The sequence below is a fragment of the Seriola dumerili genome, unplaced genomic scaffold (assembly GCF_002260705.1).
Source record: "Seriola dumerili isolate Sdu_G_001 unplaced genomic scaffold, Sdu_1.0 BDQW01000025.1, whole genome shotgun sequence".
Taxonomy (NCBI): domain Eukaryota; kingdom Metazoa; phylum Chordata; class Actinopteri; order Carangiformes; family Carangidae; genus Seriola; species Seriola dumerili.
Genome location: NW_019174280.1, coordinates 8,309,907 through 8,330,438, shown reverse-complemented (window position 1 = coordinate 8,330,438; position 20,532 = coordinate 8,309,907). Strand labels below are relative to the sequence as shown.

At 42.1% G+C, this 20,532-nt stretch overlaps 1 protein-coding gene across 1 annotated transcript; it reads left to right on the top strand.

Annotated features, from left to right (window-relative positions):
- Positions 1-1,214: 1,214 nt before the first annotated feature.
- On the top strand, positions 1,215-19,365 carry LOC111236560 (mitogen-activated protein kinase-binding protein 1-like). The gene is made up of 30 exons (XM_022765346.1): positions 1,215-1,316; positions 2,615-2,706; positions 4,672-4,734; positions 4,842-4,899; positions 6,168-6,338; positions 6,426-6,563; positions 7,096-7,296; positions 8,184-8,344; positions 8,499-8,688; positions 9,195-9,338; positions 9,456-9,643; positions 9,794-9,885; positions 9,991-10,116; positions 10,558-10,628; positions 12,093-12,214; positions 12,314-12,389; positions 12,486-12,597; positions 12,719-12,782; positions 13,129-13,239; positions 13,353-13,510; positions 13,755-13,792; positions 14,576-14,776; positions 14,874-15,019; positions 15,160-15,299; positions 16,120-16,311; positions 16,565-16,631; positions 17,729-17,884; positions 18,387-18,556; positions 18,826-19,074; positions 19,343-19,365. Exons 1-30 carry the CDS (start codon positions 1,215-1,217, stop codon positions 19,363-19,365), a joined length of 3,822 nt encoding a protein of 1,273 aa, XP_022621067.1.
- Positions 19,366-20,532: the final 1,167 nt, after the last annotated feature.

The following is a 20,532-nucleotide window of genomic DNA, read 5'->3' as shown; positions in this document are numbered from 1 at the left end:
ATAAGTGCAGAGCTGGATTCAGTCAAATTAGATTTAGCCTGGTGTAGATTGACTCATTTGATGTTACAAATTAACAGACGTTTGAAATCTTACCAGAACACGTCTTATCATGGAGCATGATTGCGATTGGCTTGGTGTCACCACAGGGGGCGTGGTCTGTTTAGACATGAAGGCTAGTCAAGATCATGCACATGGTCATTTCACTGCAAACAAATCTCAAACATGGCCCTCAATATTTGAATAACGTTACAACCGGTTACGACCTGACTTTTAGATGATAATGAAGTCACCGAGCCACTTAATACGGTATAATTGTTGGCTGCTTGCAAATTAATTAGGATTTAATGGGTCTGTCTGTCTTTATTGCATGCAAATTGGATTAAGTGCCTTGTTTACTGAGCACTTTTATTGTGTTAGAGGCTTATTTTAAAGTTGATGTATACATTCAGCAGCGACATAACATTACATCACAGCCACTAGTTTGCATTATAGACTGAATAGTGGACCAGTAGATATCACCTGATTTTAGGATTCATTAGCCAAGTCAATACAAACATCAACAGGTCAAGTATATACATAAATACATTTGAAATTGAGAATATAAACAGAAAAAATAGAAAAGAAAACAGACAATTATTCACTTGAGCAAATATGCAAATAAAAGATGAGTAAACTGTTATCGTTCAATCAGCAGAAAAACAAGGAGCCGTGGTTCCCCAACATCCGCCATTCAGAGCTGAGCCTGCCCACGGCCTCTGTGTGTAATCCTATTAAATCAGTTAGGTACAACAGCAACAAAAGCAATCATTGATGTAATCATGAGACCGGTGCAGGTCTCAGATTAGACCAGTGATGTCATGTCAGGCAAACAGCTGAGCAGCGCCTTTCTTTCCTTGTTATTCTTTAAAAAAAAAAAAAACGTAGCGTTGAGACAAGGCGACATCAGTCCAGAAGTGCAGAGACGCTGCAGGAGCGGTGCCCGATGTGAAGCGACAGAGGAGCAGAGTCAACCCACTCAGAGGATTAGTGTCCACATGTCCCGGCAGCAGCAACACTGTCCGACTTGGTAAAGCTCCTCAGCTTGTCTCTGGTAGAGGTTTGGTGCTGGTGGGTGGGTCAGTTACAGGCGCTCGCTCATTCACTCCCTCAGCCTGCATGCGCGCTTCGGCTGGTGGCTTGTCACAGTGGACTGTCAGCAGGGGGCTGCTAACAAGATGCCAGGCGATGGGTTCACCATTAAAAGTCGCATCAGGAATTTGCTGCGTTCTCCCTCAACCAAGCACAAGAGGAGCAGGAGAGAAAATCTCACCAGCAAGGTATGTTCCCATAGACCCCTCTTTAAAAGTGCAATAGATTTAGTTTCTGACGGAAACAACTTGTCATGATAAAGAGAAGCAGCCTGGGGCGATCTGATAATGCTGCAGACTTCTCTTTTATTTGTAGTGTTAAATCCACAACAGAGATTTGGCATGATATTACATATAGAAAATGCCAGGGACAACGGTATATCTAAACAACTTCACTTAAAATTGCTGCTGTTGAAAAGGTAGCTCACCGCTTTAAACTTTTTTTTTTTAAAACTAATTATTGGTTAATAAATCATTTACTAATGCGTTATACTATATAACCGTAAGACTTTAACCAGAATAACTTTTGTGTGGCCAGTTTGTGAAAAAAAATGGTTGAACTGTTTGGACTGGAAATCCATTTATTAATAGCTTTATTAAGCATTTGTTAATAACAATTATACCTGCAGTGATACCAAACAGAAAATATAAACAGTAGCAAAGGGGATTGTTCACAACCTGGCAACCCAATGTAATGGCTTATAAGTGATCTATTATGAGGTAAATCATATAAAGTAAAAGATTTATTAATCGCTAATAAACCCATCGGTTATGACTAATAACCCTCTGTGGTACAGAGTAAAAAATATAACTTTATTACATGAGATCACAGCTCAGTGTGGTTTTTATTGTTTTCTATCATCATCATATATGTGTTAGTAGGACACCACAGACTCAGGTACATTCATATGTTACTCCAGACTAGACAATGACACTAATAGCTGCTTTATAAATCCCAAGACAGACAGACAGCAAGGCTTGCCAAGCCAGCTGTCACATCTTCTGTTTAACTGCAAAGTTCAACCTGATCTCTTTCATCTAATTTTACATCAGTCTATATTTTTACATCTGTGAAGTACACAAAAGAGAAATGACGGTAAGATTTATAACATATTTTAGTTTGAAGCCTGCTGCTGCATGTGAATCGTAGCTGTGCAAGATGCGTACTACTGCAAAATAAGATGGCATTGAACAGATCCGAAGTTTCTGTGTTTTTTGTATCGTGACGGGAAAGCAGGTGTTTTGAGACACACCGACTTTACGTTGTTTGATTTAAAGAGGACACATTTAGCCAGCCGTCTTCACACGTTGTTACCACACAGCAACAATCTATTTCTGTCTTTGATTCATTGACGGTGCGTAGTTACATCACTGCTGGGCTAAGTTGTTTATATATCTTCTCTCTCTTCTCACTGTGATGAAATCCTGCAAAAAGAAAAGTAGTAAATGGTTGAGCCCAGGTGCATCCCTGCTTTGTGTCTCTACAGGTGACTTTGGAGAAGGTTCTGGGCATCACTGCCTCAGGAAACAGTGGTCTGACCTGTGACCCCCGATCCGGACTCGTGGCCTACCCTGCAGGGTAAGAAGAGAGAGAGATCATCATTATCTAAACATCTGACCTTTGACTTATCAACACTCTGTGCATGCGCAGCTCCCTTATCATATCTACCTCACACAGACAGTTAGTGTGCAAATTTCTGTGTGTGTGTAATCTCTGTGCTATCTCAGAGGAACTGAGGAGGAGAGCTCAGTGGGCTCTCTCATCAGAGAAACTCCGAAGCTTTTTATTATCCTGTCCTCAGGGAGGCTTCCTTTGACTTTCTCAGTGATACACTGATGTAAAGAGCACTGTGTAGTATTATTATTTCTGTGCAAACACTGAGACTGGCTTTGTTAACTTGCTCAGTGCAGAATAAAAAGGAAAAAAAGAAAAGAAAGAGAGACGTGTAGAGCTGCAGGTTGGAGGATTTACTGTAGATCTACAGTGGCGATGCTTGGGGCCCTCGGAGCTGCTGCAGAGTTTAAAAACAAGCACAGTGGGTCTCGCGAGGCTGTAACAGAAACTGTGCTCTGAGCCTCTATTGTGTTGCTCTCAAATCTTCTGACAAAGCTGTATTAATACTAAGAAGGTCAATGTCTGAAAACTAGAGGAAAAATTGAGTTGTTTACATTATTGCTGTGTCAAGGAGGGTGTGTTTGTGACTGTCTGTCAGAAAGAGAGAAAAGCAACATCTGTGCATGCAGGCATGGGCACTTATACATGTGTCTGTATCTGGTTCTGATTGTGATTTTAGCAAGCCTTGTACTACCCAAATAACAAACAGTCTGGTAATCCACTTGCAGCCTCAGTTTAAATCTGTCCAATCTGTGGTACCAGGAATGCAGTTTCCTGGCCCGGAGCTAAAGAACCAGTTTAGCGACAGGTGGATCGTTGTTGTGCCGCTCTTGAACAGGATGTAGAGGAAGTTTTATGAACAGGAAACAATGTAGTTATTTGGATATGGAAAAAGGACAATTACACAAAAAGTGCACGGAAATAATATAAATGGTGCATAAATAATATAAACACTTCATGAAGCAGGACAGGACTTTTACTTTGAAACATTCAAAGCACAAACACTGATACAAAAGTAGGTAATGTTACATTAGAGTTGACTGACACCACTCTCATGTCTGTCTGTACATCTGAAGCTACCGCCACTAGCTAGTTAGCTTAGCATAAAGACTGGAAACGGAGGGGAAACTTGTTTCTGATCAAAAGTTGCTCTATAAAAACTCACAGACTGACGTGTTGTATCTCCTTTGTTTAACTGTGTGGCGTTGAGAGTGGAAGCAAACAGTTGTCAAATGTCAGACTATTCCTTTAAGATATGAAATAGTTTTACTATTCTAATTAATGAGCCTTGTTTTTGAAGCTGTTATCTCATGCTGCTTTACTTTTGAGTTAAAAAATGCTTCTACTTGGAATTCAAAATTGTACGACCCACCTGTGTCTGTGTATTACAGTGTCTGTAATATTGATTAACTTTATGTTTAATGAATGTATTATGAAATGTATCCCCAGAAGAGTGAATGCATGAATGAGTGCAGTGTTATTGAATTTCAAACGTTAATCCTGGAAAATACTTCAACAGGTCACAGAGTAAAGTTTAATTACAGATGAACAACTTAGGCTTACTTCTGTACATATTAGCACAGTAATGTGTTACATCAGAGTTTGAATGTTTTTAAGGTCATAGTATATAATCAGTAAGCATTGGTGCGATAAGCCATGCCACAAGTATTCACTGTGAAATGAGTGCTCACTTATTCTTTTGTTACCTTGAAAAATGTGTTTTCCAGTCAGCCGTGGACGTGTTTACATTTCTTGTAAACACCTTGACTAAATAAACACAAAAACCCTTGAAAGTCAGCAAATTGAAATTTTCCACTTGCACCAAATCTTACCTCGGTGCAAGGAACCTACACTGGACACTTTCAAGGCTTGTTCCAAGTCAAATATTTATGTGGATTATTATATTGTTTTTCTCCGTCCTTGATGTAGCTGTGTGGTCGTCTTGCTGAACCCCAAAAAGAACAGACAGCACCACATTATCAACACCTCGAGGTGAGTCCTACACAAATATAGCCTGCATTGAAACAGAGCAACATGAAAGTCACAGAACTCCCAGAGTCACACTGAGCTGTCTGTCTCTGTCTCTGTCACTTTCACAGAAAGACCATCACAGCTCTGTCCTTCTCCCCTGACGGCAAGTACTTGGTCACAGGAGAGGTGAGTCTTCTTACTTGTCAATCAGCCGTCTTCTTCTTTGGCTCTGCTGAACACTTTGCCTCATTTCTCTTTGCTTCTCACTGACTTCCATTCTTTTATTTTTGCCTTCACCAGGTTGATATTACTGTGTGTTTACAACAGATCAGATGTTTCCTGCAGTTTAGCATTCATCCACAATATGACATTTAGTTAATGGTGATAATGTGTCCAGTGTTTATATCTTCACAGTTTAGTAATTTAGTTGAGTAATGTGTCCTGTCAGTGAAGCGTCACAGTGTTGTAGTTACAGCATGTGCCTCAACACAACAAGCTATCTTAATCCGCCCCCACCGCCCTCCCCCAGCCAATCAAAGCCGATGAAAGACTTCTCTGTGTAAGTGGATGAGCACGCAGTAGTTGCCATGACGGCAGAGACCAAAGTTCAAAAGACCAAATACACCGAGGACAGGCTGCTCTGCTGCCATTTAAAAGACACCAAAATGCCAAATTCTTGTAGACTCCCACCATGAGTGAGCACATGAGCCGTGAGAGCACAGCTGATTTCATATTAAACTATTAGATGTGCACATTTACTGTCAATTTTCCAATGCAAATGTTGATATTATACTCATCTACCAGAGTTATTGTGGTTCTCTTCCCAGCTGCTGCGAGTCTGTGATCAAAGCGGAGAGCGTCACAGCTCTGTTAGAGGATTTCCTGTAAGCCTTGAAAGAGGAGAAGAGTTTAAGATATTCCTGAGTGAATGATCTGATAAGAAACCAAACAGTGGATCATTTACATAAAGGACAGACGGAGAGCAGACGCGTGTACCTTTTTCTTTCATCTTCCCTCTGTCTGTCTCTTTTGGATGCAGCTCTGTCGTCAGGAGAATGTCATCCATTCTCAGCGTCCTTCATGCTGCCTTTCAGGTGAGAGGAAAGGCAGCATGAAGGACGCTGAGAATGGATGACACTGACCCTGACCTTTGAAAGGGTCGTTCTACCATATTAAAAGAAGAGACTACACAAATAGCCTGCTGACCTTTTGATCCCTGAGAGGAGAATAATGCGAGCAGGTCGAGGTACAAGTAACATGTACACAGCGAGCAGAGGTCAGAGGACGGAGAGGATAATCTCTTAGAGAGCTGAATAGACTGGAGAGACAGGTGACTGCTGTTTGTAGCCTGATCCAGTGGATTTGATGAATGGAGACAAAAACATGAGCCATTTCTTTAATAACTATTAACTCTCACTTGCTCCTCGTCCACATCCCTCTGTCCTTTTCACCAGAGCGGTCACCTGCCAGCGGTGAGACTGTGGGACGTGGCCGAACGGAGACAGGTGGCGGAGCTCCAGAAGCACAAGTATGGCGTCTCGTGTGTGGCTTTCTCCCCCAACGGCAAATACATCGTCAGTGTGGGAAACCAATATGACATGTTGGTCAACGTCTGGGCGTGGAAGGTACTTCACAATCTGGAGTTTTAGCCCGCAGCCAGCTCCCCTTAAGGCTTTAAGTTTGACGTGTGTTGTTGATTTGTTCTCCTGCAGAAAGACGTTGTTGTAGCAGCCAACAAGGTGTCCAGTAAGGTGACGGGCGTGTCTTTCTCTGAGGACAGCTCCTACTTTGTAACTGTGGGGAACAGACATGTCAAGTTCTGGTATCTGGATCACTGCAAGGCCAGCAAGGTACTGAAATAACATATCCCTATATTTTTTTATAACCACTGAATCGGAGAAATGTCTCCCTTTGGGCTACATCATTCTGGTCTGGTTTTCTCTGTCCGTAAAGAGAGAGTTACGGTTTTTCTTCTGCCTTCTGAAGAATCCTTTTTTCTGCCAAACATTTTTTTTTCACATTGTAAAAAAAGTTTCATTGCCTTGGAAATTATCCAAGCTGGAAAAAACATCCTAGTAAACTGGGAGTCTGGTTTTGGCTTCCTCTTTCATTGCTATTTCATTGTTCCACAGCTGTTCTTCACAATTGTCTTCACAACTTCACTAATGTTTAGTTCATATCTCTGACACTCAAATAAAGAAATAGAAGATAATTTAATAATACAAAGTGAAAATTTAATTACACACATCTACTACATACTCAAACAGCCCAGATGTGGATGCAGATGTGGACATACAGAGAAAGTGTGAATATAACCTTTATCCTGCTTTAACCACCACAGCATGAGCTTCATCAGCTCACCTTCATCCCTCTTTTTCTTAGGCCAGTGCTCCTGTCCCTCTGCTGGGCCGCTCGGGGCTGCTGGGGGAGCTGAGGAACAACTTTTTCTGTGATGTTGCCTGTGGGCGGGGCCCTAAATCTGACTCCACCTTCTGCATCACCTCCTCTGGCCTGCTGTGTGAGTTTAACAGCAAGAGGATGCTGGACAAATGGGTGGACCTACGGGTGAGTGACAGGGATGATGTAGCCAACAGCAACAAAGGGTTAGTTTGTGTGGTTTAGTTAAGGACTACACCCCTATCAAAGAGATGGAGTGATATTGATTGGGCTGTGTCACTCCGTCCATTAACTAAACATTATCTTATCTGATACACAACACAGGTCTGATTGTGACGAATCAGCGTGTTTCATGTGTGTATGTGTGCGTGCGTGTGTGTGTGTGTGTGTGTGTGTGTGTGTTTAAAACAATCCTTTACTATTCCTTTACAATTTATGAACACTGATGAGTGAGGTTTAAAAACATCAGCTGCTTAAAACGCTGCTGGTTTTCATCAAACATGCATTGTGCTCGTTATTGATTCAGTAGGTGTCTACATCTTTAATTTCACTCGTCTAATTTAGCTTCACCAGTATTAAATCTACGGTATATTTATGCATCTGACTGCTGTACAGTAGCAGTAATAATTATAATAATAATGCTGCTGTACAATGAAGCACTGCTCATGGTCAGTGTCCAGCTGTGGTGTTTAATCAAGAGGTGCAGATGAAGGTGTGTGGCTCTTCTCCTGCCTTCTGTCAGTGGATCAAAGAGAGATTAGCAGCAGGGACAAGTACAGGATGTGTTGCCCTGTAACCTTCATTATCACAGACTGGCACGGCTCACATGGACTCACCTAGACTTTTTTTAGGCTTCAATGAATGAGAATAGGTTTCACGTGGAATACAGATATTGTCCTGAAACTGTCATTTATTATTCCGCTACTGATTTTTATTTTAGGTCTCAGTGAACCATGTTGTTGTTTAACATATATTATAAAGGACAGATTTCCTTGCTCCACAGGGGATTTTTTTGAAATTACGGAACTATGAAATGAGCTGATGTGCCTGTTATATCGTGCGCTGCCCTGTAGACGAGCGTGGCCCAGTCTCTGTCTCTGTCTGAGGATATGATCTTCTGTGGCTGCGCTGATGGAACGGTGCGAGCCTTCAGTCCCGTTGACCTGCACTTTGTCTGCACGCTGCCGCGGCCGCACCCCCTCGGCACTGACGTCACAGCTGTTACCGAGGCCAGGTGAGGAAGAGCTCAGGAGTAACACAGCCTTTCCTTGGCACTGATCCACTGCAGGATCAAATAATCTCTATTTATAGTCTGAAGCACTCTTCAGCGTTGTTCTGCTGTTATTCCATGGTCTTTTAAACATGTACTCCACCCTCTCTCCCGTCAGCCACCTATTTTCCACCAAGACAGATGTCCGTTACCCAGCTGCCATTGCTGTTACCTATGATCCCATCAGCCACTGGCTCAGCTGTGTGTATAACGACCACAGTCTGTATGTGTGGGATGTGAGAGATGTCAGCAGGGTGGGGAAGGTGCACTCTGCCCTCTTCCACGCTGCTTGTGTCTGGGACCTGGAGGTAAACAGGCAGGAGGAAGTGAACGACATAGTTCTTTAGCAAATGTGACACGTGCCGTGTGTTTCAAACCAACCACTGACTCAGTTGTTTGGATGTTGGCCATTGATTAGATTACTGATGGAGCACATTGGAGGATTGATCAATACCACCCAAATGCCAAAACTGGCGTTTCATTATCCTGCTGAACTCTGGACCAGTTTGAGACACACTAATGTATATTTTTTATTGTATTTTGTTATTAGTTATTACATTGAATAAGTTAGAATTAAATATCATACTCTTACTCATGTGTCAGAATTCATATGATAGTTTTAGCTTGCTAATAATAGGCAATAAAAGGCAATGCATCCGTTATAGTAAACCTGCATTACTACAGTTTATAAGAATGCTCCATTGTGAATGTAAATGTATATCAAAGCTTCAAAGAAATCTATAAATCTACAAACTGTTGTGCCTCCTGGACTCCTAGTTCCTACCCACCCATCTTCTCTCTCGTCCTTCCTCAGGTGTTCCCAGATGTTCCTGGGGAACTGGGTGCTGGTTTGTCATCAGGCGTGTTCCTTAGCTGCTCAGCTGATAACACCATCAGACTGTGGCGCATGGATGACTGGTCTCAAACTCGAGTTCATTTTCAGAACATCCTCTGCAGTGTGAGTTTTGCATCAATATCTGTGTGTCCTCACATCGCACAGAAGCAAATGCTGATATTTCTTAAGTGCATAGTCTCCCTATGGTGAGTTGTTTCTCTGTCCATCATTGCTTTGCAGGATCTCTTGAATATAATCTACATAGATGGAAACACCGCTACATTACTGGATCCGGAATGTATGGCAAATGTGAATGCAGATAAATCCGGGGACGGACAGACAACAGAAAGCAGGGCGGGCATCAGGACCATCTGTGTCAGTCCTGACGGCAAACACCTGGCATCTGGAGACCGCAACGGGATGCTGAGGTGGGACACAAAGGCTCAAATTTAGACAGCAGATTATTCAGAGAGTTTGATTAATTGGACTGCAGATATTACTGCCAATTCACTTTCAAAAATATCTTAACTGTTCTTCACCTCCATCCCTTAAATAATGTGTGCACGTCTGTTCTCCAGGGTTCATGACCTCAGCAGCATGGAGGAGATTCTGAAAGTGGAGGCCCACGATGCTGAGATACTCTGTCTCGAATACAGTGATCCAGGAACAGGTCTGTGTGTATACAGTGTGGCTACGGCGATGACACACGCTTGTAGAGTATTTGTGTTTTGGCTGCGTGTACGATATTTGCTTAAAATCATCTTATAACTGTCAGGCCTGAAGCTGCTGGCTACAGCGAGCAGGGACCGTCTGATCCATGTGTTGGATGCTGAGGATGACTACAGTCTGGTACAGACACTCGACGAACACTCTTCATCCATAACAGCCGTCCGCTTTGCTGGTGAGCCACTTGAGACACTGTCAACATCTGACAGCTAATCTTTTCTTAATCCTCGCTTTCATCTCCACTCAGTCCCACACAAAGTCCCTCTTTTATTTCGCTTGCAGTGCTGCTTGTTTAAATAATAGATGACAACTATACATGTGTAGTCAGGTGGAGCTTTGTTTGTTGTGAGGAAAGCCTTTTTTGTAAACACACTTTTTAAAAAAGTTTTGCACTTTGTAACATACTTGCATCAGTTACCGCCTCTGATTTTGAATTTGGATCAATTCAGACTCTGATTTTTGAAGCTACACTCTTGTAACTAATGTCATTTTCCTTGGACTGTAAATTTGGAAAATACTAGTAATAGCAGTCTGATGAAGGATAGCAGGATTTCTGTGATTCCTACAGGCACAACACAGAGAAGTTCCTCCTGTAACAAATCTCTTTGTTCCTCAGCCAATGACAACAAAGTGAGGATGATCAGCTGTGGGGCAGACAAGAGCATCTATTTCCGCACCGCACACAAGGTGAGGCACGTCTGAGCAAGGTTCAGTTTGTCCCCACCTTTCAACAGACACGTATCTTGTCCCACAGGTGGAATCTGTTGTAAAATATCCAAGACACACACAATACACTCAAAAACATTAACGCTTAAACTAAAAATCACCTGTAATATAGCTAAACTAAAACTACTGCACATACTGTATACTAAATATTATGCTAAACTTTTAAAAATACAGTTTATTTTCCAATGTTTTATAAAAGCAATAACCAATGATCACAGTAAAATTCCTTGTTTCCCATGACTTCCTGTTTAATTTTAATACAAAGGGACACTATTACATGACAAACCAGATTTCTTTAAAAAACCCGTCCTGGCCATATAAGACACAGAGAGGAGCTGTTTTTTGCTTCAGCATTCAGCAGCTGATTCTTTCCTTTTGATTAAAAATTCTTCATTTATTCCTCCCATCAACGACTCACTCTGCAGCTCGACAGTAATACAATCTATTTAGCTTCTGTTTGTGAATACAGCTCTACAGCATGTACTACAAAAGGAGAATTTGCAGTACAAGTTGTATAACCAAAGCAATAAAGGAGACATGGTGCTGCATTCTTTCCTCTAGATTTGCTTCTGGGTTACTGGGCCAGTTTTCTGTTTGGTCAGACTTGCATAAGTCATTCTTCTTAAACTTAAGACACGATTCAGGCCACTGCAGTGACTCACAACATCAAGTTTTGTAGAGCACAATAAGCAGCGGCTTGTTAGTCTTGAGCAAAACTTCCCTTCAGCATCCAGACATTTATGGAGTACTCATTTAAGAAACTCGTTGTGACAGGTCTGTGCTCACTGCAAAACATAAATGAGCATCGTCTCTGCTGCTCAGTGTTTTCAAGGATTCCTAATGAACCATAATAATCTTCTTTTCTGACCATGTCTGTGTGATTGGATGCGCAAACACAGATTTTCTATGGCCTAAACATCAAAAGTGATATGACTTATTTTAACTCACACTGCCAAGCACATTGATTCCACCAAACTTTAACTGAGGCAAAATACATGTTCTGTATTTAGTGCATTTTAAAGCAGAACAGCTTTGAGTATATACACCCTCTTTTAAGTCACACATTTATATTTATTCAAACTGATCTCTGCAGCTTTTATATATCTGAATGCAAAGGTCATGTTTGCTTTCTTTGCAAAGAACACAAATGCATACACTTAGCTCTCTATTCTGTTAGACCTGTGTGCTGTGTATAAATACAGTACTTGGAAGCAGAGACATGCAGAGTGTAGAGGTTTGAGTTCAGTGAGGTGGGGTAACTCAACTCCACCTCCACTAAAGCTTCTTGCAGCCAGTTACTCGCTGCACAATCAGGTCAAAGATGGAAGGTTGTTTTAATGTCCCACTTTCCCTCCATTTCATGCTAAAGCCACAGCAGCCTCTCTCCTCTGCACAGACCTGACAGAGTTTCTTTTTGTTTTGCAGACTGACAGAGGAACAGAGTTCAGGCGCTCTCACCACATGGTGAGGAAGACCACGCTGTACGACATGGGTGTGGACCCCACTTGCAAGTACGCTGCCGTCGGCTGCCAAGACCGCTGCATCAGGTGAGTGCGTGGGCGTGTATGTGCGTTTTTGAAGGACGAGGAGGTCAGCAACTGGACATGAACCTTAGAAGAAACAGGTTCTTTTCCTTTGTACTGCAGGATTTTTAACATCAGCAGTGGCAAACAGAAGAAACTCTACAAAGGCTCACTGAGTGAAGATGGAAGTTTGCTCAGGGTAACATTTTTCTGCACCGTCCACACTCCAAAAACCATTCTCCTCCTATATACACAGTTCATAAACACTAAAATGCTTTTGTATTTGGTCTGGCAGGTACAGATCGATCCTTCAGGTCAATACGTGGCCACAAGCTGCTCCAATAAAAACATCAGCATCTTTGACTTCTACACTGGAGAGTGTGTCGCCACAATGTTTGGACACTCTGGTAACAGAAACACACACACACACACCTGCACCTCACACACACATACTTCATGTAACCAAACTGACACCTTTATAGCAGTAGGGAATATGATCTCTAACCAGCCATCGTTCTTGTTTTGCAGAGATTGTCACTGGGATGAAGTTTACCAACGACTGCAAGCATTTGATTTCTGTGTCAGGTGACAGGTGAGAGACAGTATTGTGTGTGTAGTCGCTCTAGAAAATACAGCATTAAACGGATCATTATAATGTCATATTTCTGAAAAGAATGACACTTTTTAGTTATATGTTTAAAACTAGAGCTGTAATAACAGTGAGATATTTAAATACGAATAATGTCAGTGCTACGCCCCCTGTGCTAAAATAAAATTAGGATCAAAACCAGGATGGGAGTAGCGCCCAAATTGAATTCATCTTCAGCCTCTGCTGCAAGAGGAAATGAGTGGAGAAATGTGTTTGCAGACAGTTTCCTCAATAGTCAAGCTGAAATGAAATGCTGAATTTTTAATGCCCGAGTGCTTTTATCTCCTAGCTGTATCTTTGTGTGGCGCCTGGCTCCAGAGCTGACAATCAGCATGAGAGAGAGGCTGTGCCAACTCAGACAAAACCCAAACACGCCACCCTGCAAGACCTCCAGTCTCAGGTGACGACACACACCTCACCTTCAAGAAATTTCATTGATTACATCCTTTCCATAAACTTAGCGCTTGATCAGTATTCATCATTTTCTCCGACTCTCTGATTGTGTTGCTCCAGGCGGGAGGTGTACAGCGCCCCCACCCTGGGTGGTTTGTCCTCGGACAGTGACCATGAGCACGAGGGGGAGGACAGAGCAGAGAACGCCGACCCCAACGACCCCGAAGACAACTCAACCAACACTTCCTCTGACAGCAGCCATGGAGAGGAGGACACAGGTACTGTCTGGCTGCGAACTGAATGAGAATACAAACACTGTGCTGACTGTGATCCACATGCTTATCAAGGGAATTAGAAGGGTCCAGTACTGAGCAGAGGGATGTCTGCTAGCAACCATACTTGTAAGCATCTGACCGACTGCAGTGTCCCTGACCTTTGACCTCTCTGCGGAGTGCAGCAGAATGAAAAATCCAATCCAGGAATAAAATGGTATCTATAATTATTCTTCTTTTTATACAACAGGAGGCTCAGATGAAGGACAGGACTGGGAACTGACAAAGGTATGTGGTTATATTCAATATTATAAGTATAAATGAAATAACAAACATGTGCAGAGCACTGTCCTTACATGAGGAAAAACATCTTTTTCCCAAAAGTAAATTGCACAAATTGAAATTCCAATGTTCATTTCAACAACTTAATGATAAAATAATTGTCTAATAGCAATAAGCAAAGTCTAAATGTATAAATATTAATCATCTGTGTGATGGGAAGGGCAACTTTAGCTTGAATGTGATTGTCCACTGCAGTGGTTTTCTTTGTGTGTGTGTGTGTGTGTGTTCCAGTATATTTAATTGCCATTCCATGTTAATCACATTAATGGGAAGTCAAATTAAACAACTGAAATATAAATAAATAATTAACAGTACTTAATATTCAGTACAAAATTGAAGTATATAGAGTAGACAGCTGATGAGCAGAACATCTCCTGTCTACTGTGTCTCTTAGTTTTCTATCAGTACTTCAGGAGGAGTGAAGTGGCTTAAGGATCTCAGGCTTCACTCCACCACACATGAGATTAAATCCTCTGTGATGAACCGGGGGGAAATGCCCTGCTGAGTCTTAAAAGAAATGCGAAATTCATTCTGAAATATACAGCCAAAGCTAGGGGATTAAAAATCACACAACCTCATTTGAAGGAATATTGACACTGTTAATACTTAGTCAGTCTTAATTTCCAGAGCTGCTGTATGATATTTTTACAGTCATGTCTTTTACGTCTTTTACAATGAGAAATCATGGTTTACTGTCTCATCTCATTTGTCTCCAACCCTCATTTACAGCATGGAGTCATCAGCCAAGTCACCCCTGACTCTGCTAAGCGTCCTCGGAGGCGCTGGTCTCATCGTATGGGCTCCCTGGAGCTGATGGTGAAATCCATGCTGGACCTTAGGCAGCTGGAGACCTTTGCTCACAAGAAAAACCCCAACTGCCCCCCTCACGACAGAGAGAGACAGAGCACGTCCAGCCTCCAGGAGCCCATGGTATGCATAGATGGGCAGGATGTCTACGAAAGAGAAAGAGGGAGCTGTGTGTGTAATTGTACTGCTATACTAAGTCACCTGTGCTCATTTTCTGCAGCAGCAGTTGGAGGAGAGAGCCAAGAGGCATCGGCCCTGGCCACCCGCTGACTGGCTGTCCTCACACCCATCCAAGGGCATCAGGGGGACTGATGGAGCTTTGCCGTACCCCGAGGAGAACGAGGGCGACACGAGTCTACAGGGCAGGTAAATCCCTGCCTGCTGCACACAGTTTTCATCACAGTGACCTCGAAAGAGAACAAAAGCGTCTTTGTATTCTTGGTTTAATGTTTCCCTCTCTGCCCCGTTCCTCATTGTTTCCACCTCTCTGTGTTTTCATACGTCAGTGATTACATGATGAAGGAGCAGCACTGCAGGACGCAAGGGCGAGGGATCCGCAGTGAGAGCCAGGACAGCCGCAGCCCGGACAGTGCTTGCTCCTTAGGCTACGACAGCAGGGACTCCAGCCCAGATTGTGTCCTGGATGGTGAGGACAACAACAATAAGACACAAAATAACAAAAAGACAATTAAGGCAGTGAACAGTTGAGATGTACCTTCACTAGAATGAAGACACAAGGGCACAAAATATGAAGATTGGTATTGGTAAAGCTACTTTTATATGCATACATTTTGAAAATTTCTGGTTTCAGCATCCCCCAGTGGTAGTATCAGAAAAGACATGTGGCTGACAGCAGTGCACCCTGTACCCCCTCCCAAGATTACACAAATGTCACCAGGATTATAGATATTCTGCAAACAAAAACTAATGCTTTAAGATTATTTAAGGAATTTTGTACATTTATTAATTTAAGATGCTAAAATAATACAAAATTTCAACACATAAAGGCTTTCAGTAACGGATTTTCTTTCTATGGCTTTCAGGCAAAGAAATAGCAGAGTGATCTTGAATAAACAGTCACATTTGTATGCTGTATTTCTGTATTTTTATCTGTCTACATTTCTGTTTCAACTTATAAATATCTACTCAAAGTGTGTCAAGTGCAGGATTTAAAATGAAAGACTAAAATGTACATGAAAGCCATGGTGTTCCTTCAACGTACAGTAAAGCTGATACCTGCTGAGAGGGATTTGAGCTCACAGAGGCTAGGATTTTTTTTTCTGTTTCAAACCTGATAGAAATATGTCAGATAATACTACTATATAAGCCTCAATGTTCTGACTGGTCATTTGTTAAGGATTATCTGGTATCTACCTGTTCTATGCAGTAGATGTATCAAGGTCAATAGGGGTTTGGAAAGGGTTTTTCTTTCTCTCAGCTGTACTTGTTCTTTCTTTTGCTTTCAGATTCTGCAGATGTGGAGTCTCTGAGCCAGGACAGCTCTGATGAGGAGAATGAAGAGCGAGAGGAAGAGGAGCAAAAGGCAGAAGTGACGAGCATGGACGAGGCTTTGAGGACAGTGACTGATACCACTGACCGCAGTCAAGAAGATTTCCTCAAGCAGAACTTTGAGACGCTGGCAGAGAGCTGCAGCACAGGTAACACAGGGCAAACACACACACACTTCCAATTCATACACACACACACACACACACACACACACACACACACACACACACACACACACACACACACACACAATATTGATTAGTCTGGTGGTTTTTCTCTCGTAGGCCTACTGTTAGTTTCTCTTTCTTTTTCTCTCTGTGTCACTGAGTGTTTTTCTTCTCTCTTTGCCACTGTCTCCATTTTCCTTTATGTTTTTTTCTAATGCCTGATGTCTGTCCACAGCTGAGCAGAGCAGAGTCCCAAGGCTCAGTATGTCTTCACGCTTCCTGGCCAGAGGACATAATAACAGGTACTGCTTACCACTTCAGACCAGTGCGGACTCATAGCTATAATTACAAACCCATGTGGACTCACGCACATTGCTCTGCTAAACCATCTGTGTACCGTATGGATCCAGCCAAGCTGTCAGTTTAAAATGACATTGTTAAGTCTCTTATGGTCATTTTGTGTGTGTGAGAACATCATTTTTTATCCTTTGATACTGTATTTACATTGCAGGGTGAAAGACCACAGGGGTGACGGAGTGTATGGAATTTGCTACTGTAAAACGTTATTTAATTGAAGGAATACTTCAACATTTTCTGGAAATTTGATTATTCATGTTCCTGCCAAGAAAGAAATGAGAAAATCAATACCACTTTCATGTCTTTCTGCACTACAGTGAATATGACATTACTGCCAGCAGCCAGTTTATTAGCTTGGCTTAAAGACTGGAAACATGGACATTTGTCCATGTGTCCTGGCTCTGTTCGAAGGTAACATAATCCACCTACTAGCACTAGCTACTAGTCTGCTGGTTGCCTGGCAACTGCTTCTGACCAAGAAATTTTCCAATACATGAACAGTCAAAACAAACAAGATGTAATGCGTTAACTAATTAGGTGTAGAGGTGCTGGTCTTTTCATCTAACTGTTACTTTAATATGGAAGATTTATTTTCAATAAATATAATAAAATGCCACTCTTATATATGTTGCTGGCTACAACCAGGCCAGCAGCCATTAGGCCAAGCATAGCACAAAGACTGGCAACAGCTAGCATGACTCTGTACAAATGCTCATATATATTATATTTTGTATGTAACAACTAACTTGATGGTTCACAGAGGTTAATAAGTTGAACTATTTCTTGGTTGAGCACATTAGGTAGCCAGGCTAGCTATTTCCTGTTTCCAGTCTTTGTGCTAAGCTAATCGGATGCTGGATGTAGCTTCATATTTAACATACAGACATGAGAATGGTATCGATTTTCTTATCTCCAGGTCTCTGCAAGAAAACAAATAAGCACATTTCCCAAAATGTCAGACTACTCCTTTGACATACTTTAGAGGATTAAATTGTGTATTTAACTCTATCCTCTAACCCTGTACTGACTTATCTCTGTGTAGGGGGGTGTCTATGTTTGCCAAAGTGCATGGAAAAGAACAGGGAAGCCACTCTGCTAAGCCCCCCGTGTCAAAAGTACGGCCCTTGATGGAGGATGGCCAGAGCGGAGACATTGAGGATGAGACCGCTGTGTCCCCTGGCAGAATCGAATCGTCAAAGTAAGAAGGAAATACAAACTGGGAGCCGCAAGGGGTTTTTATTTTCAGCCAAGCTTCTGTGGCAGACTTGGATTAATGAATCATAAATACAAAAGTTCAAAAAGCACAAAAGGTACTCTGTTTGTATAAATAAATGATTATAAAACATTGATAAATTCACAGAGCAAGAATGCAGTGGACATTTCTGAGGTCACACAAGGCTATAATATTTATTATTAATATTTTACACTGTTTAAAACCTGCCCATTTTTCACAATCATGCTGTACTTACAGACTGGATAGAGGTAAACAAACACTGGGAGAAATGAACTCCCATTTAGCAGTTATACACGTGCAAATAAATGAGGCTAAATGACTAAAATAAAGCGCAGACACAAACAAAAATAAATGCATGAATCAAAAGAACTGATTTTACTTTGGTTTGTTTTTGACATTTTGTGACTACTGATACTGATACTTGAATGTGAAGTGATCTTAAAGCTGAAGTGTTGCATCTCAGCAGGGCAGATGCTTCGGAGAAGAACTATACTCCTACCCTTAGACCCCCCAAGAAGAAGACTTCAGGGTCCCACCTGTGGAGGATGTCCAACCCTCCATCCAAAGCTCTGCTGCTGTTTGACAGAACAACATGTTTAAAGAAATCACTCTCTGCCCAGAACCTGGCCTCAGACTGTACGTTTCTTCATCATTTAGTTGATATATTACTATGTATTCGCTATTATTTCTGTAATAATGGAATCAGGATTTTTAATGAATTAGATTAGCTCCATTAGGAGCATGAAGATCTGCTGTGAAATATGAGAAATAAGTTACTCTGACTCTGGACAATTCCCTAAAATTGGCAATAATTCATTTATATGATATAATTCTGTATGTGCTTCTATTTTCTCAAAAAAAAAAAAAAAGACACATTAATCTCTACTCCTTCATCCTTTCTCCAGCTCTTGGCTCCCCTGTGCTGTCTGACCGAAGTGCCAGAAAGGGGTTACGTAAGAGACCTCAGCAGCTTTTCCTAGATCATAACATTCCCAGGCCATCCTTCCAAATGTCTTCACCCTCCTCTAGCTCACCACAGTCTCCCGAGTCCCCCCTCCCTTGGGAGAGTCCCAAACTTAAGCCCCAGCACTCCTACATGAACCCCACAGCCAGCTCTATGGCCAAGGGCAGTCGGTCCAACTCTCTGGGAGAAGGTATCCAGATGGGAACACCACCTTGCTCCCCCCAATTCCCTAAGGGCAGGAGGTCATCTGGGGAGCTAGAGGTCGAGCCCCCACTGCTCGCCTCATCTCCAATCACCGCTTTCCCCTCTTCTGTCTCATCATCATCGTCCATCTTATCGTGTCCTCTATCAAACAGTCCCTCCCCTGCTCCTTCCCATCCTACAGCTACAGTTTCACCCACCCCTTTTACCCAGAACGTTCCACCCTCTCGCATCCCGCTTCCCAAGCTGCCTCTCAGCCCTCGACGCAGCCTCTGCTTAGAAGTAAGTCCGAGCTCAAGTTGGTCTGGAGGTCCGGCGAGGGCTTCAACTCCGACAATAGACCCTGGATGTAATGTTACAGGAAACAAACAAGGTTAGACAGCCAGCCTTATACCATATATGTGCCATACACACACACAGTTAATGAACTAAATCCCTAATTATCTTTGTTGCTTTGTGTTTATCTTGTTATTTTTAGCACTAGGTAGACATCTGTCTTTAAGTTTGGATCTCTCTTTGCCAAGTTCACTACCAGTGAAGCTGAGGAGAAGCTCGTTTGCTGAGAGGTACATGTTGACATCACTTTCACCAAACACTTAACCACATGTTTTGTTGCAAGCAGCTATAAAGATTTCTTAACAGCTGTACTAAAATCACCTCTATAAACAGCAAGTGGTACGGTCAGCTAAGCGTTTATTCAGCTGCCTTTTACGTGAGAGTGTTGCAGTGTTAAGCTAATTTCATACATTTTGCTCGTTGTTTTCATGTCAAAATGTCAGAATTTGCATAATACAGTAACTGACACACATTTCTGACATTCCTTCCCAGTGCCAAGGAGCCACGACAGGTGGCTGTAGCTAAAGAGTGCCCTCTGGTGCCCAAAGAGGCCCACACATCGAGTGCTGACCCCAAACCAGGTCGGTCTCCCCGGAATTCTTTTATCAACCTGTCCGTCACAAACACTCCGCCTCTTCACGCTGCTCGCCTTCTGTCTTCCTCTTGTCTGTCCGTCTGTCTCTGTGCCCTCCTGCTGTCAGTACTGTGGTTACAAGGGTGAATCCAGACATGAAGGGAGACAATAATGTTTTGAATTCTCCTCCCTTTCACTTTATTTTAATGTCATCTAGGTGTTCTGTGCGTCTCTTTGGTCTCTGTGTCTTGAAAAGTTCAAACATGTCATGTTTTGCTTTAAGATGACAGAAACATGATTGAGCAAGTACTGTGGAATGCTGCTCAAAATGTTAATTACTATTGAACAAAACACCAGGATTTCTTGCAACAGGCTCCAAACTTGAACCTTGACGCTCCCTTTTGATGATAATACATTAATAAATGATCATTTAACATTAACACATCTCAATTATCTGAATATGCTGCTCACTTGGGTAGAGTTAAAATCTGGTGAATCTTAAAATAACTTCCTCATCCTGTTCTTCATGCTTGTCTG

What these genes read in the sequence shown, in the direction of transcription:
- LOC111236560 (XM_022765346.1), top strand. Translation starts at nt 1,215, where the DNA reads ATGCCAGGCGATGGGTTCACCATTAAAAGTCGCATCAGGAATTTGCTG. An exon ending in GGCAGAGAGCTGCAGCACAG is followed by an intron (nt 16,312 to 16,564) that starts GTAACACAGGGC and finishes GTCTGTCCACAG; the next exon opens with CTGAGCAGAGCAGAGTCCCA. An exon ending in GTCCAACTCTCTGGGAGAAG is followed by an intron (nt 19,075 to 19,342) that starts GTATCCAGATGG and finishes GCTGCCTCTCAG; the next exon opens with CCCTCGACGCAGCCTCTGCT.